This window comes from Nannobrachium achirus (genome assembly GCF_963921795.1).
Source record: "Nannobrachium achirus genome assembly, chromosome: 16".
Lineage (NCBI taxonomy): Eukaryota > Metazoa > Chordata > Actinopteri > Myctophiformes > Myctophidae > Nannobrachium > Nannobrachium achirus.
In genome coordinates this window covers 35,813,940-35,830,205 of record NC_137823.1, presented here as the reverse complement: position 1 = coordinate 35,830,205, position 16,266 = coordinate 35,813,940, and the positions used below count along the sequence as shown (strand labels likewise).

Here is a 16,266-nt window from a genome sequence, read left to right as displayed (position 1 = left end):
TTTACACAACACAAGCCTTCTTCACAGAAAACAACAGATACAGTTTGTGAAACTGAGCTGGTTTTAGCTAGCAGAACTGTAGAGACAAAGTATAACAAAAGTATGGGATATGCAGCTCAGAACAGTAACTTCTGGCTGTATTGTGGATAAGTCTGGATAAGAGCTGCTCCGTTGGTGGTGTTTACCGTATGCTGCGTCATCACTCTTTCTCCTGCTGCCACTAGTCTTTGCATCTGTCAAGTTCTTTGTGCTGTTCATTGCTATTTTATTTATCAGTGTATTGATTTTTGATGACTTAGGAGGATGTGGGCTACTGCATCAGTTCAACTAGAGTACCGTATAGAAGCAATGAATGACAATTTGCCTTCTACTGTCTGTGTGTATGCAGTTAGTTACTGTAATAAATATGCAATTCTTATATTAGTGGCCTGGTTCACTGTGTAAATTTCAATTATACAAAGAGACTCTAAAATCTCTTTGTGCTGACTGTTAATGTGCTGTTTTCATTCTGGTTGTTTCCAAACAAGAGAAAGCAAGGGATTGAATCCCCGATTCATTGTGTCATCAGTCCTGCATTGGAACTGATGGTTTCCCTGTAATAAATGCCTCTTGGAGTCTACCTTTTTATAATGATGATATTGAATACGTAGGAGTATTCTAACCTGTCCATTCCCCTCCTCCTATGTGACCAGGGCCATGATCACAGCGGCAGAATATGGCGTGGCCACATCATGGGAGCTGGCCGTGCAGGTGGACCAGAGGGAAGGAGACGAGGGCATGAGATTTAAAATGAGGGTGAAGGGCGACTTGCACATTGGAGGTCTCATGCTCAAGCTGGTGGAGAAAATCAGTAAGTGGGCGTGCATGCAAGCGTGCATCTGTCTGTGTCTAGTGTAGTAGTCTGTCTCCCCATAACTGCCCATTGTTTACCTGAAAATATATCGCCCATATCGTGGGGTTGATGTACGCTCAGTGCCTCAACCTCTTCCTGCTGTATCGAGGAGAACTTGGCGGGTGTGATAGCCAGGTGTACCACACCCTTGTTTGCCCTGCATTCCTCTGTACTGCAGTGCCATTGTTCTGTAACAATACTCTGGCAGCTTAGCCCCAGGGACCAAAGTTCAGCCCTGACATTTCTCTGATATGGCCATTTACCCATTCACCCATTCAGGTCTCTGAATGGCTCTCTCCGCAGGGGTTCATCAGGAAAGAGTTAACATGTAGTATATACTGTATACTGTATGTTAGGGCAGTGGTTCTCAACCTTGTCAGGCTGTGACCCCCCAAAATAATCATATTTGAACTGGGAACCCCTCAAAATAATCATCATTTAAAGTTAGCACTTGGAATGTAGAAGGCATTCAACTTTCAGTATCACAGTTACATATTGTGAAAATAGCAGATCTACAAGCTACAACTCCTCACAAAGCAAGGCAATTTTGTCTCTTATATTATTCGACGATTTTGCCAATTTTAGACCAGTTTTTATAGTTGTTGATTACTTTTGATATAGCACTGGTCTTTTTCTTTTCTTATTGAGGTATTAAAAAGCTCTTAAAAGTCCTTCAATTGACTTCACTGTCATTTGGGGACCTCCTCCAAAAAATAAATCATGTGGGGACCCCCGACCCACAGGTTGAGAACCACTTGTGTTAGGGTGCTGTCGTGGAGCTTGCTACAGGATAAATGACTCAACTGCCTGTCATCAAAATACAGGATTTGTTTTTGTCTGATATCAGCCCAGCGTCATAACATGATGTCACACAGACTCATAAAACCACACCTTTTAATGGTCTGTTTATGGTCCACTCCTGTCCCCATCCATTTGTTAATGGTAGTAATAGTAATAGAGTATATGAAGGTGAGACGTGGTTATCTGATATGCAGACATGTCATCACAAGGGTGGCTGCATGAACTACTGTGAATACTGGTAGTAGTAGTACCACCACGTCTAGTAGTATTTGGTAACTGTTAACACAACATGAAAAAGTTTGAGAAGCACTGGTATAGATTACAAATATATCATGAGTGGCCAAAATGTCAAAAATAAAAGTCAATTTACAGGGTTCAAAATATATGTTTGCCATTTGGTTCCATGTGTACACTCTCAGAGTGAAATAACACTGAGGACTTGCCAGTATCAATAATAACGTTGTGTTCATCTCCATCGACCAGAGGCTCCTCAGGACTGGTCGGACCACGCCTTGTGGTGGGAGCAGAGGAAATGCTGGCTGCTGAAAACCCACTGGACCCTGGACAAGTATGGGATTCAGGTACAACACTCAGTGTAATTTCCCTGGTACTGTAAACACTCCCCGGTTCAGGTGTTTCCTGTCTCGAGTTGTTTATTCTGTCCAATAACCTCCTACTGGAGCATCTAGGAGCTGATGATTTCGCAACTACTGCTATATAACTGCTAGTTACATGATAGTAAAAACAAAATGTGCTTAGCAAAGCATAGAGTTATTGCTTAGTTTAATGTACACACACCCTGTACATATCAAAACGACTAACGGAATAAATTGATGAACTTACAGTAATTGCTAGTTAAATGAATGTAGCAGTAATATACAGTATATCGTAATCAATATACGGTAGGTCTTCATCTTGTGGAGTAATGTCTCCTGGCGAATTTCCCAATGGAGAGTAAACATAACAAGGACAGCATAAACAAAACAACAGATCACAACGATAGGGGTGTGAGAAAGGGGAGTCAGGATGAATTTTGGATATGTCATTTACACATAGTTTAAGCTAATTTAACAAAATGGAAATGCTATTCACACGGGTAGCAGTGGCTCAGGAGGTAGATCGGCCGCTTGGGAATCGGTAGTTTACCCTTTCGATCCCTGGCTCCTCTTTGGATTAGTGTCAAAAGTGTCCAGGACACACTGCTCCCAATGAGTGGTGCCTTACATGGTTTCAGTGTGTGAATGTGAACGAGTGAATGTATTATGCACTGTAAAGCGTTTTGGAGAAATGCGCTTTATAAATGTACCATTTTTACCATTCCATGCACTAAACCAGCGGTTCTCAAAGTGTGTTAATATGGCATCACAAGCATTTTACGTTGGCTATTCAATAATGGCAGTTCTACATGCTTGCTCACAGCGTGGCACGAATTGTACATCTGCTTTGTACATCCACGGCCAAATGCTTTTTTTTTTCTTTTTTTTTTGTCACAAAGAAGTTGAACTATACTGCAATAAACGAATTGTGTTTACCAGGCTGACGCTGACCTGCGTTACACACCCCAGCACAAACCCCTGTTACTGCAGCTTCCCAACATGAAGACCATCAAACTGACGGTCTGCTACTCCAGCGTGGTCTTCAAGACGGTGTCTGATATCTGCAGAATGCTCAGTAAGTGACGAGGAGATCTCATGCTTCACACAAGAGTCCATGAGAGAATTTTCCAGGATTTACTGTTTGATGATTCCTGCATGATTCGGATTACATGTACTTGTGGCAGCTTGTACTGTAAGTGCATTGACCCCTTGGGCACACACAGACCTACATTAACCATTCATTCATGGGTTCAAACAGGGGCGTCACAAGGGGGGGAGGGGGAAGTGGGACTGAGTTACTAGGGCCCAAGGTGGAGGGGCCTTAATTATTTTAGCTATTGAAAAATATCAGATATACAATCGGCACCGAGTGCTGCACTGTGAGCGTGTAGATAAGCTATGAAAATGTGTGGAAACCTTTGAATATATGTATTTTCTAACTAAGATTTTGCTTCTGGGGGGTCCCTGGAACTAAATATTTTGAAATGGGGGGTCTGTGGCCAAATACATAACATTTTGGGGGTCCTTCACATGAAAAAGTTTGAGCACCACTGACATAGAAACTTAAGTTTTTAATTTTTCATATTCAAAGACTTGCACACATTTTCATGATTTTTTTTTTTTTTTTGCAGATCTACAAGCTCGCAGCACGGCACTCAAGCTGTGAGCTTGTTTTTCAATAGTTAAAGCACAAAATAATGTGTATGGGGGTTTAACACATGTATGCGAAATGTGTTAAACCCCCTCCCCCTATGAAGAACATTCATGGGGACCCGCAGTGAATAGTTTACCCAGGGCCCAGAATTTGGTGCGACACCCCTGGGTTCAAATCCTGACTTAATGTTGCAGGTCATCTCCGCTGTAAAATAAATAAATGAAAATGCCTCAAAACAGCAACACATGAAGTCGTAAGACATTCTTGTTTGTCCCTCATATTTGACTTCCTTCTTTCCCCACGTCAGACATCAGGAGACCAGAGGAACTGTCCTTGCTGAAGCCTCCAGACGATGGGTCCAAGAAGAAGAAGAAGAAAAAGGACTCCTCCCTGGACGAGGTCCTAGACATGGAAGAACTCAGTGGAAGGTCAGGAGCACCAGGTACTGTGAAGTATATACTGTAGATCATTGTTGCACAACCACACAGTAAAATCTCTTCATTTAAGTCTGAGAGTGGTGAAAACAAAAAGACCCATGTGGGTCCATTTTGAGAGTGTAATACTAAACGCAACAGATAGGGCTGTCACAATTATTACATAATCGTCTAATCGTGATTATTTGACATTATCACAATTATTCTGTCTTAATCGTCATAATCGTGAATGTTGAAAAATGTCAGAAATAGTGGAAATAGCAGATCTACAAGCTCACAACGCGTCGCATCGCGACGCGTTGTGAGCTTGTAGATCGGCTATTTCCACTATCAATGTTGTTTTTTTAAGTAGTAATTTGTCAAATATGTCAGTCATTTCTTTGTGTATTTAGGTTAAGTGTCATATCTGCCATATGCAACTTCAAAGCCTAAAAGTCAAACAGAAATGTAATTATCAATGACAAAAACACAATTAAATCGTCAATCGCCAATTATTTGAGTGACAATTAATCGTCATGTAAAATGTCATATCGTGACAGCCCTAGCAACAGATTGGAAGCTCCTTGCGAGCTCAATAAGTTAAACTTTCATGTATGTAGAAAAGTGCATAGCACGAAATTAGCAAATAAAGAGGAGGTGACAAACATAGAATCCAACATTATAACATGCAGGTGTGAATGTGGTTGAAGCTACTGTACATCTTCTTCCTCATGGAATGGAAGTACAAGTGATGAAGAGTGTTGAGCGTGAACAACCACCTCAAGAGATAAATGAATACTCAAGATGTTGCTGTGTATGTTATAAAAATAGAATCGGGTTTCAGCCCCATCCGAGCCCCTTTGACTAACATTATACATTTATATAATATATATATATATGTACTGTATAAACTGCACAGTACACACACAGACAGACAGACCAACCCTCTTAGAGAGATATCCTCCTGCAAAGCCACACTGTAAAAACCTACTTACAGTCCACTGTTTACATGCAGAGCCTGTGACTCATTTCTAGCCTTATAGAGTGCCAGTCTGTGAGTGACTGACATAATCCTTGATGTATGACTCCAAATTTGGGAAAGGTTACAGGCCCATCTGAGCCCAAATTGGACTTCCATCATAAAATTCAAGTTAAATATTTCAAAATAATCTAAAACGCATGTGAAAAAACTTAAATAAATGTTGGGGTATTTTGTTTGGCCTACTGCTAGTGTGCATACAAAGTTTGGTGCTGATCAGTCCAGCGGTTTACGAGATTATCTCTTGAGTCTGGACACATCCCATCCTGCAGAGCCATGCCATAACAATCTAATTGTTCGGGTATTGATTTGGCAATTAAAAGATGAACAGGATGAAGGTAACTGCAAGTGAGGATAAAAGTTGTATTAATAATGGAAAGGTTTATATGAAACTGTCCACTCTCATTAAGTATTGTTTAGGTGATGTGGTTACATCCCACTGTTCATGTATTTGTATTATTTGATTTTGTTGCACTTTGTTATTGCCCTTGTGGCTCAATGTAAACACGTTTGTTTCGTGATTCCACTTTAATGACTCCACTGGCTACATATGAGAGAATCATGTTTTTCTTCTTATGCTACAGAAGCATTTCCAGAAACATGAGCAGAAATGAGGAACATCTAAATACTGTATGTAGTGTAGGGCTTCTGAAGATCTGAAGGACTGCCGTTTTCATCACTGACATCTGACAGAATTTCAGTTCAGCGTGGTGCAATATTGTCTGGGCCTTCGTTAGTGTTAACCCTGCTTTCATTAGGGAACAGATTCACACACGCACGCTTACACGTGTGCAGAGACATGCGCGCACGGCCGCACGCATGAACAAACACACACACACACACACACACACACACACACACACACACACACACACACACACACACACACACACACACACACACACACACACACACACACACACACACACACACACACACACATACATTTTTTTTAGCTAAGCTTCTTTTTTAACACAGACCAAGTTAATGAGCCTTTTGTTTCCCCCTTAACTTACTTAAATGTCTATCCACTGCATTACAAACTAGAAAATAAACAGATACATTGGCATCAGAATGCAAGTCTCTTAATGTAGGCTTTGCTCAAAGCTCAAACTTGATTTATCTTAAACCTGCTGCCCATTTCCACCATCAATCATCACACTCTTGACTGCAACCACATCCCTTATTAACAATTGTCCTCAGTCTGAATGTCCTCAGGACATATAATCAAGTATTTATCAGACCCCTTGTCTTCTTCTTGTCTTCTACCAGGAAGCCCCATGTACAGTAAGACAATGACAGCGACCTATGATCCAGAGAATGGGATGCCAGTGTCCGCCACAAGCATGTGGTTTGGAGATAACCCTCTTACTGCCACTCAACCCAACGTACCCCCTGCTGAGCTGGCCAAGATGTACCAGCCACTTTCAATGGTGGACAAAGCTGTTGTCAACGCAGGGTAAATTAAATTACATGACCTAACAAAATATATATCTTATAATCTAAGAATACATTATGCACAAAGAGCTCCAGGGCTTAAACCACAGGGTTTCGTTGTTCTTGCATTTCAGTTGAGTTTTGACAGTTTAGAGATGCAAATCCTGTACGAAAAAATGCATTAGATGAGTAAGTAAAAGTGACTGGATAGCTAATTTTCTGTGGAGCCTGAAAATGAATAAATATGAATAAATGAATGTAAAATGAATATAGATCCCATAGGGGACATTTGGTCAGTGCCTTAGCAAACAAAGTGGTTTAAAGAAAACAAAATCCTAATATTTATTCATATCTGGATATACCAGTAAGACTCCCTAATCGGGATAAGCAACCGCCACGTCGCATACACAAACTTTAGGCAGTCGTAGCCAATCAGGAGGGAATATGGGAATATGGGAGATGGGACACTTTGCGTGATTTTCGGGCAAAATCTGTAGGAGCGTCCAAAAATGTGTTTTGCAAAAATCTTTTGCATAGATCTGATGGTGGTGCTAGAAGAGGGCCATGTGAGAAATCAGGGGTGGAGGTTGTGATTTGCCATCCAAGGAGTGTGTGTGCAAAGTTATTGATAGGGCCAACGGTGGCAGAGATAAGAGTAGGGGCAAAAGTGTGATGTGACGTGACGAACAGACTGACTGACAGACACACAGCCGGTGGAGCTTTTCATAGTAACTTGCTACCTGCTGGTCGCAATGACATGGGGCGGCGGGGACACCCCCCAAAAAGTGTCCTCACCACTGGCCAGAGGTCCATTACTACTGTTATGTACAGTATATAACATTTGATATTATGCAATGTGTAAGTATCTTTCAAAATGCTTCTACATCATTGTTATTTGGCAGTGGCACAGACTTTAGGTACAGTTTACATCGTCCATAGCTGAAATAGCTGTTTGTTGCTGTGATTGACAGGTGGTTGGACTCATCTAAGTCTCTGATGGAGCAGGAGATTCAGGATGATGACAGATTACTGCTGCGCTTCAAGTATCACTTCTTCTTTGACCTCAATCCCAAGGTAAGAACTTTAAGATTGAAATTTGTCTCGTCTCCCAAGTGTCTGGCACTGAGTGACATGCCTGAATTTACAAAAAAATAGACCTGTCTGTTACAAAACTTTTTTAAGATGGGAATTGTTCAGCATGCAACAAAGTAGAACTCAGGTTTTACAGTTAGGGTTACAGAAGGTCAAGAAAAATTGTAAAAAGGTAAAAATGGCATTTATAAAATTGCTGTTCTAAAATGTGTGTGTGTGTGTGTGTGTGTGTGTGTGTGTGTGTGTGTGTGTGTGTGTGTGTGTGTGTGTGCGTGTGCGTGTGCGTGTGTGTTGCAGTATGATTCAGTCAGGATAAATCAGCTGTATGAGCAGGCTCGCTGGTCCATCCTACTGGAGGAAATAGATTGCACCGATGAAGAGATGCTCATGTTTGCTTCACTACAGGTAAAAACTAACAAAACATCAAACACTGTAATCCATTTTTTCGGGTGATTTATTGGTGATTTAATGTTTGGGGTCACACTAATTTAAGTCACACTCCATCCATCCATCCATCCATCCATCTTCAACCGCTTATCCGGAATCGGGTCGCGGGGGTAACAGCTCCAACTGAGACCTCCAGATTTCCTTATCCTGCGCAACTTCCTCCACTCCCTCTGGGAGTATACCGAGGCGTTCCCAGGCCAGTCTGGAGATATAATCTCTCCATCTGGTCTGCCAAAAATAATATATTGTGACTATTCTGGAAATGGACTGTATAATAAAAATAAATAACATTTCTGATGACACGTTGACATTCTACTAAAATGAATGTTAAATATATTATCCATGGTAATTAGTGCTCATCCAGCACCATTAAACATTCCTCCATGGATACTGGAGATGTACTGTAATAAAAATGGTGTAGTGAAGTACGCATATCCTGGGGCTCAGATTATCATTCTCCTGGTAGAACCAGTTTAGTTTATCTTAATCCATGGGGAGACATGACAGGACATGCGGAGAACCCCCATAGGGGGGAAGGGAGAAAGTTTGAGACAGTAATGACAATAACGTATTGTTAAAGTTGATCAAAATACACTTTTTCTGTGAGGACACATTATTATAATATATAATGACATCTGACAAATGACTAGGAGCAATGATGATGATGACATTGCATCCGTGGGATTCTGGCTGTCTGGCTCTTGATCCCACTCCTAATTCACTGGGCTGACATGTAGCAATGGTTAGTGCACAGCCATTTGGAAATCACAGAGATTATGGTTGTGTTCACGTACATGCTCGTCTGTGCCAGGACTTGTACAGAGAGGTGGGCTAAAGCCTGTCTCTGACTGCACTGACTCATCCCGGGGCCTTGCGTCACCTTTAGCTAGAGTCTGTTTTTTTACTTGTACTTCTAACTGAAGCTCAGCCTTAGCCTTTCTACAAAAGTTATTCTGACGCTTCCAAACGTGGATTAAAGACAAAGGGTGATGGTACGTTTTTCCATCAGGCCCCCCAAAATCTTACCCAAATATATTTCATTGCCTTGTTTCAAGAAACTGATGAAAAACAACTTTCATGAGTTCTATTCTCCCCAGTCTGCTGTAACTACTTCAGCCCTATAGTATACTTCCTTAGCATATGCATGATTGTCTCCTCTTGTCCTTTTACACCAAACCTCTTCGCCAAAAATGACAGATCTACATGCTCATAAGGTGTCACATTGAGAGACATACTGTGAGCTTAGATCTGCTATTTTCACAGAATGTTCACCTATTATGATGACATGGCCAGGACGCAAGGGTTCAAATACTTAAGCCCCATTTAAAAAAAAAAGATTATATTAAAAAATCACAACGTGTTGGCATTGCAATGTGTTGAGCTGGGTTTTAGGTAATAATGTCAGGCACTAAATAATAACGCAATGCAATGCAAACATGTCATTTCAGTATCACATTTGCAAACTGACCATGTCAACCGAGAAACTGGACTACTCCGACGAACCAGAGATAGATGAAGTAGAGGCAGCTCTATCCAACCTGGAGGTGACACTTGAAGGAGGAAATACAGACAGGATTCTGGTAAATGTTTTTTTAATGCAGATAATGACTACACTGCACAGAATCAGTGTTACTGTGGCATGGCGATAACAGCTGTTTTGAAGCACTCTGTTGATGTGTAGGCCTCTGCTGATTGCATGTCTCGACATGATGATGTCATAGGAAGACACATGATAATTGACAGTTGTTTGTTCACGCCCCTAGGAAGACATTACAGACATTCCAGAACTGGCGGACTCCCTGAAGTTGTTTAGGTAAACGCAACACACACACATTACACTCCACCTATCCTGTTTAATTTCTCTGCCCGAAACATGAAGGCAGGCAAGGCAGGCCAAGTTTATTTGTGTACCTACTTTTATTATCCCAAGGGGGAAAATCAGTCGCCCAGAGGTAGCACAGCAGTTTAAGGTTTACAAAGTTGTGCCAAACAAAAATGTTCATAACAGTCAATCAATGTAATTTTGTAATTAAGATGTAATTATGAACACGTCCTGCATCCTTTCTGCATGTAATTGTATTCCCTCTGCAAGCTTTTAACATGCAGTCATCTATTTTCTTTTTATCTGACTGGTCTGTTGTGTTTGTAAAATGAATTATTATTCATAAAAATGAAACAACATAGCTCCACATCAGTCTGTGTATGTCGGGTGGATCTTAAATCAGACATGTCAGAAATATCTACGTAAAACTATTTATTATAATAGATATAGGCATTGGCACCCTATATTTATACCTTCCTCAAAGATAAGCTTGTAGAGTAGACTGTGTGTTTGAAAATAGTCTTGCATTTTTTAAAGTTAGTTTTTCCTTTTTTTATGCTTTAGTTCTTGGAGAGGAGATTAGACAGGAGTCAGATTCTAACTCGGGTTATCGCGACTCACAAGGAGCACATGGTCTGTTCACTAAGTGACTGAGTCTATTTTGGCTCACAGACGCATAGGCCTCCTAGCTAGCAGATATTTATGCTTACTTTTTTTGTTTTGTTTTTTTGTAAAATTTCATCTCACATCTCAGGCCCAAAAGATTGACACTGCGTCCGTACAAAGAGTACTGGTTTGTGTTCAAGGACACCACCATCTCTTACTACAAGAACAAAGAGGCCGCCAGCGGAGAACCGATAGAGCAGCTTCACCTCCGAGGTCTGTTGTCTGGAGAAGGCCTTATCGTTGTGTAATACCACTCCATTTGTATAATTAGATCCTGTGTGCCCTAGGACTACTTTGAACATGAGAGTATGAAACTGTACATTGATGTGACATTATATATTAAAGAGTGGGATTCTATTACTGGGTAGTGGGTATGTGGAAACAGCAAATGTAAATGTAGTCCAGAGTCTTGACAGCAGCCTTTACTACAAATTCATACAAATCTGAATTAATATGAATTTTATTTTTGTTGTGCATAATAAAGAATATATATACACCAAAAATAATGATAATAATAAATGTTAATGTTTTTCTTTTAAGTAAATTAAGTAAAGAAATTATTAAGTATTAGAGTATTAGGACTATTGATCCAATACGAGCCCTAGTCTGATTCAGAATATGAAATGAAAGTGTCTGTATTGCTGTGTTTCATTTTGCTACCAGGCTACTGCTATAACTGGACTTTTCCAGATGGCCTTCTACAACGTCACCACCACCACCAGTAGCTTCAACTTGCTCTAGCGCTTATGCGCCCTAAATTCACTGTCTCTCCCTGTCACTGTGCCAGGCTGTGAAGTTGTCCCCGACGTCAATGTGACCGACAAGAAGTTTGGCATCAAGCTCCTGCTTCCAGTCGCTGACGGGATGAATGAGGTTTACATCCGATGTGACAACGTAAGGCCCCAAATAATGTATTACATACAGATTAACACAGAGAGGGCTTGGGTGACACTGTTGGCTTTATGTGAAGACCACACATCAGGGTTTGAGTCCCAGCCCAGGATCTGGGTTGCATCCATGTCGTTACAGTTCTGTTTGATTGATTGATATTTGATAGAACACTTTATTAACATTTTGCAAATAGTACAGTGGTACGATTATACAACTAGTAAGACGCCTCTGGGCGACATACGACCTCGCCCTAAAGGGCCAATTCCTGGCCATCTGGCCAGTGATGTATGTTGGACCAGTTACTGTACCCATACTGTATATGGAGATCCCTGGTACCCATATATGGAGATCCATGTACTGTATATGGAGATATGCTGTGAGACCCCAAACATGCTTACTCAGTTATTTGTTATGTGAAAACCTATGACGTCTATCAAATCTGTCATCATACATACACATGGAGATCCTTGTCTGAACCAGCCACACAGATAAGGGCTGTCTTCCTCCATATATGGGCATTCTGTTAGATATGGGCTTAATATTGATGACATCAGGGATCTCCATATATGGGCATATAAGGGAATCTGTTAGAGTGGTTCCCATGACATCACATTGATGTCAAAGCGTGATGTCAGAGTGGCAAACCCATAGACCGTAAAAAAGTGTACACGTCCAGACAGACGGAGTCAGCATGTGCCGTTTCACATACTAAACTAAACTTTAGAAGGCAATCGTAGCCAATCAGGAGGGAATATGGGAAATGGGACCGATCCATGTTGATGACATGACTTGAGAGATACTGTGTGCCGCTTTGCGTGATATTAGGCCAAAATCTGTAAGAGCAGTGTCCAAAATCTTCTGAAAGCATACATGCCAGAATAAAGTTTAAAAAAACAATACTGAACTACCGACCTATCTATTGAAGATAGATCGGTAGTTGTGTCTAGTACAGTAGCTGACACTTCTACCTGTTAATGTGTGGTACTGTGGTTATGTTCCGGCCTCAGGAGACGCAGTATGCTAAATGGAAGGCAGCCTGCATCCTGGCCTCTAAGGGCAAGACCATGGCGTACAGCTCCTACCGCTCAGAGGTGAAGAACATCCAGTCCTTCTTACAGATGAAGAGCCTGGCGCCCCCTCCTGGCCAGGCAGCCCCCAACCTGGAAGCCATGGAGATGAATGCAGAATGTTTTGTCTCCCCGCGCTATTCGAAGAAGCACAAAGCCAAACAGGTATGTATTTATGTTTAGCATGTAACAAGCATTATTTCCCCACCCATTTGTATATTTGGGGGCGTTTTTAAATGTATCATTTTATATCAAGGCTACAATGGTGCATTTTGTTTCTCACCAGTTGACAGCGCGCATTTTGGAGGCACATCAGAACATAGCCCGGCTGTCGCTCATGGAGGCTAAAATGCGTTTTATCCAGGCCTGGCAGTCACTGCCAGAATTTGGCATCAAGTACTACATCGTCAGGTACAAATTGTAATTCCTTATTACTGAGATATGTGGTGAGCTAGCTGTTGCTCCAACGTCCAGCTAGATAAATACATTAGTTTGTACCAGGGTTCCCCAATTAGTTTTCCCCAAGGGCCGAATTATGTCTAGGGTACCAAGCCGAGGGCCACAACATTGCAGGGGGCGACGGTGGCGTTCCTGCTACTCCAGCGACAGTTTTCGTCGTTGTCAGGTGAAAATCTTGTATGTCAAAAACCGTTCGTTTTGAATTTATCATTTTAAAAATGATGTAAACTAGTGAAAACAGCCGATCTACAAGCACACAACGCCTCGCGGTGCGAGGCATTTTATGCTTGTAGATCTGCTGTTTTCACTACTTTTGTGCGACGTACGGCCTTGTATGATTTGCGAAAGAACGTACAAATTTGGAGATACGAGATTTCCACCCGACAACGACGATATACTAGTGTTGTTGCTGCTCTTATACCACCATTATTACTGGGGTTGGTGTGGGCCAGACAGTGGCCCTTGCGGCCCGCGGGCCGCCTATTGGGGAACCCTGGTTTATACTCTTCAATAATTGTTGAGAATCCATAATCCAGGGTGTTGGTTGAGAATCTTCAGACTGAGGTCTACTGATGCAAGAAATGTAGTTCTATTTACATAACTAACATTTAACATTAATATTTTTATATACAGTATTATACCATCATCAGTTCTGTTTATCAGAACTGATGATGGCATAATATACTGAAAATACTTGTTGTATTGGTAACCCTCAGTTTGCAACTCTCCGTTTTATATCAACTAGCCCTTACCCGTTCAAAGATATGAGCTCCGAAATTATGTGCAGTGTGTGGGTTATGGGATGTGCACTGTGCACACAGTATATGAGGGATGGAAAGTAACTTTAACTGGTGCTTGCATGCTAATATGTAGGAGCATCAATGTAAGAAATACCCGTTCCATTTAACGGCTACAGAGATACTGTGTACCGATCTGCATGATTTTTGGACAACATCTGTAACAGGGCCAGAACCCCCCCCCCCCCCCCCCCCCCCCCCCCCCGCCCGCCCGCCCGCCCGCCTGCACACACACATGTGTGATTGTGCATGGCCTGAACAACAGCGCCCCTCCCTTAACATGTGTGGTCACAAAATGTACTGTAGGCTAAATAGATATAGATACACCATAAAAATGCTAATATACAGCATATGATTTGTGAAAGTGACAAACAGCTTCACAGTTATGTCAGGTGTGTTCATATGCTAATGGTGATGCGATTTCAGATCAATTGCTCCAGCCACTGAGGAGAAACGCTGTGACAGACAGACACTCACTCAGACACTCACTCAGACAGACAGACAGACAGACAGACAGACAGACAGACAGACATTCGCAAAATTATATGTTTGATGTGTGAATTTATCTTATTTTAACCACATAAATAAATTAAGAAGTAAATAAATGCAGGTTAAAATGTTACGCCTACTCTGAAATGCATCCATTTAATTCAGACCTGAATTCAGATATACTTGATGAATAACGTATTCAGACTTCATATATTTACCTCCTATGCTGCAGATTCCGAGGCAGTAAGAAGGATGAACTTTTGGGAATCTCCTACAACCGTCTGATCCGTATCGACATGTCCACTGGCTTGCCGGTCACCACATGGAGGTTTGCCAACATGAAGCAGTGGAACGTCAACTGGGAGATCAGACAGGTATGGGCCGGGCGGTGCCTTATGTTATGGTCTGTGTATGCAGCCAGTATATCTTTGTTTTCATGCTAGATAGAAAGAAAGCAGTTTGAGAATTTCACCATAGATATTGCTCTCTGAAGAGTTGAAAGAGTACAAACATGAGAAAGGAGAGAATTACAGGCTTTTGCCAGAGACTGGTCCACTGTGCCACAATGAGCACTGTTTTCATCAGCTGTAGGCAATGATCATAGAAATGTTGCACTCGTCATTTCAGGTTACAAGTAATGTTCAAGAAAGTCACAAAACCACTTCTAGTGGACCCTGTTTCACACTCAGAGTTACTCCCATCCATTCCTGTCAATCACAGTGTCATGATAATTATGTCCACACTAGTGACAACAAAGCAACAGGCTACAAGTAATTTCCAGCTATCAGATGCTTTAAAGCAAGGCCCAGAGCACTGCATGACGCGCTATAACTCAAAGTTGATCTGGACAGTGAAGCATCAAACAATCATATTTTAGTTTTACAATGCTGTTTGCACTGCCCTCACACCCTTTATTCCTTGTATTTCTATTTCAGTTAATACGCTTTTGCTGAATAGAGTAGACTATAGTGTATATGTGTGTGTGTGTGTGTGTGTGTGTGTGTGTGTGTGTGTGTGTGTGTGTGTGTGTGTGTGTGTGTATATATGTGTCTATATATGGATCATGTAATTATATTTATGTATACACAATGTGTCTGAGAGCAATTCACCATGTCAATAAAGACAAAAAAAGGAGATTCTAAATTCATTTCATTTTGTGTTTCAGGTGGCCATAGAGTTTGACCAGAATGTGACGATAGCCTTTTCGTGCATCAGCTGTGACTGCAAGGTGGTCCATGAATACATTGGAGGCTACATATTCCTCTCCACGCGATCCAAAGACCAGAATGAGACGCTAGATGAGGAACTGTTCCACAAACTCACTGGAGGACAGGAATGAAACATGTGATTTTCATGTTTGGATATTCCAACAATCAACATTCGCCTACATTCACTTAACCGTGAAGCACCACCACTGCTGGAGAATATGTGATACTGGGAGAACATACTTCATCCACATTTTCCTCCAAAATAGCAAACAGGTAGAGGGTCAGTGTTTTTGAAGTAATGTTTTATCACTGCAATTCTTATTTTACCCTTTATTTAACCAGGAGAGTCAAGATTAAGAACCTCTTTCCCCAGGCAGACCATGAAGTGAAAAACACTAGAATCTGCCTCTAATTATCTCCTTTTGGTTCAAAAAGTAAAGTAAAGGATGCAGAATACACAAAAGCCCTTTTTACAATTTGGGACAAAATGCATACA

General features: G+C 41.4%; 1 protein-coding gene across 1 annotated transcript; it reads left to right on the top strand.

The window, feature by feature from the left end:
• Positions 1–696: 696 nt before the first annotated feature.
• On the top strand, positions 697–15,901 carry fermt1 (FERM domain containing kindlin 1; the record flags this gene model as incomplete). Its single annotated transcript, XM_080744048.1, has 15 exons — positions 697–850; positions 2,177–2,274; positions 3,229–3,364; positions 4,251–4,385; positions 6,668–6,854; positions 7,804–7,906; positions 8,222–8,329; positions 9,820–9,951; positions 10,135–10,184; positions 10,948–11,072; positions 11,647–11,753; positions 12,758–12,982; positions 13,104–13,228; positions 14,795–14,936; positions 15,728–15,901. 15 exons carry the CDS (start codon positions 697–699, stop codon positions 15,899–15,901), a joined length of 2,001 nt encoding a protein of 666 aa, XP_080600174.1.
• Positions 15,902–16,266: the final 365 nt, after the last annotated feature.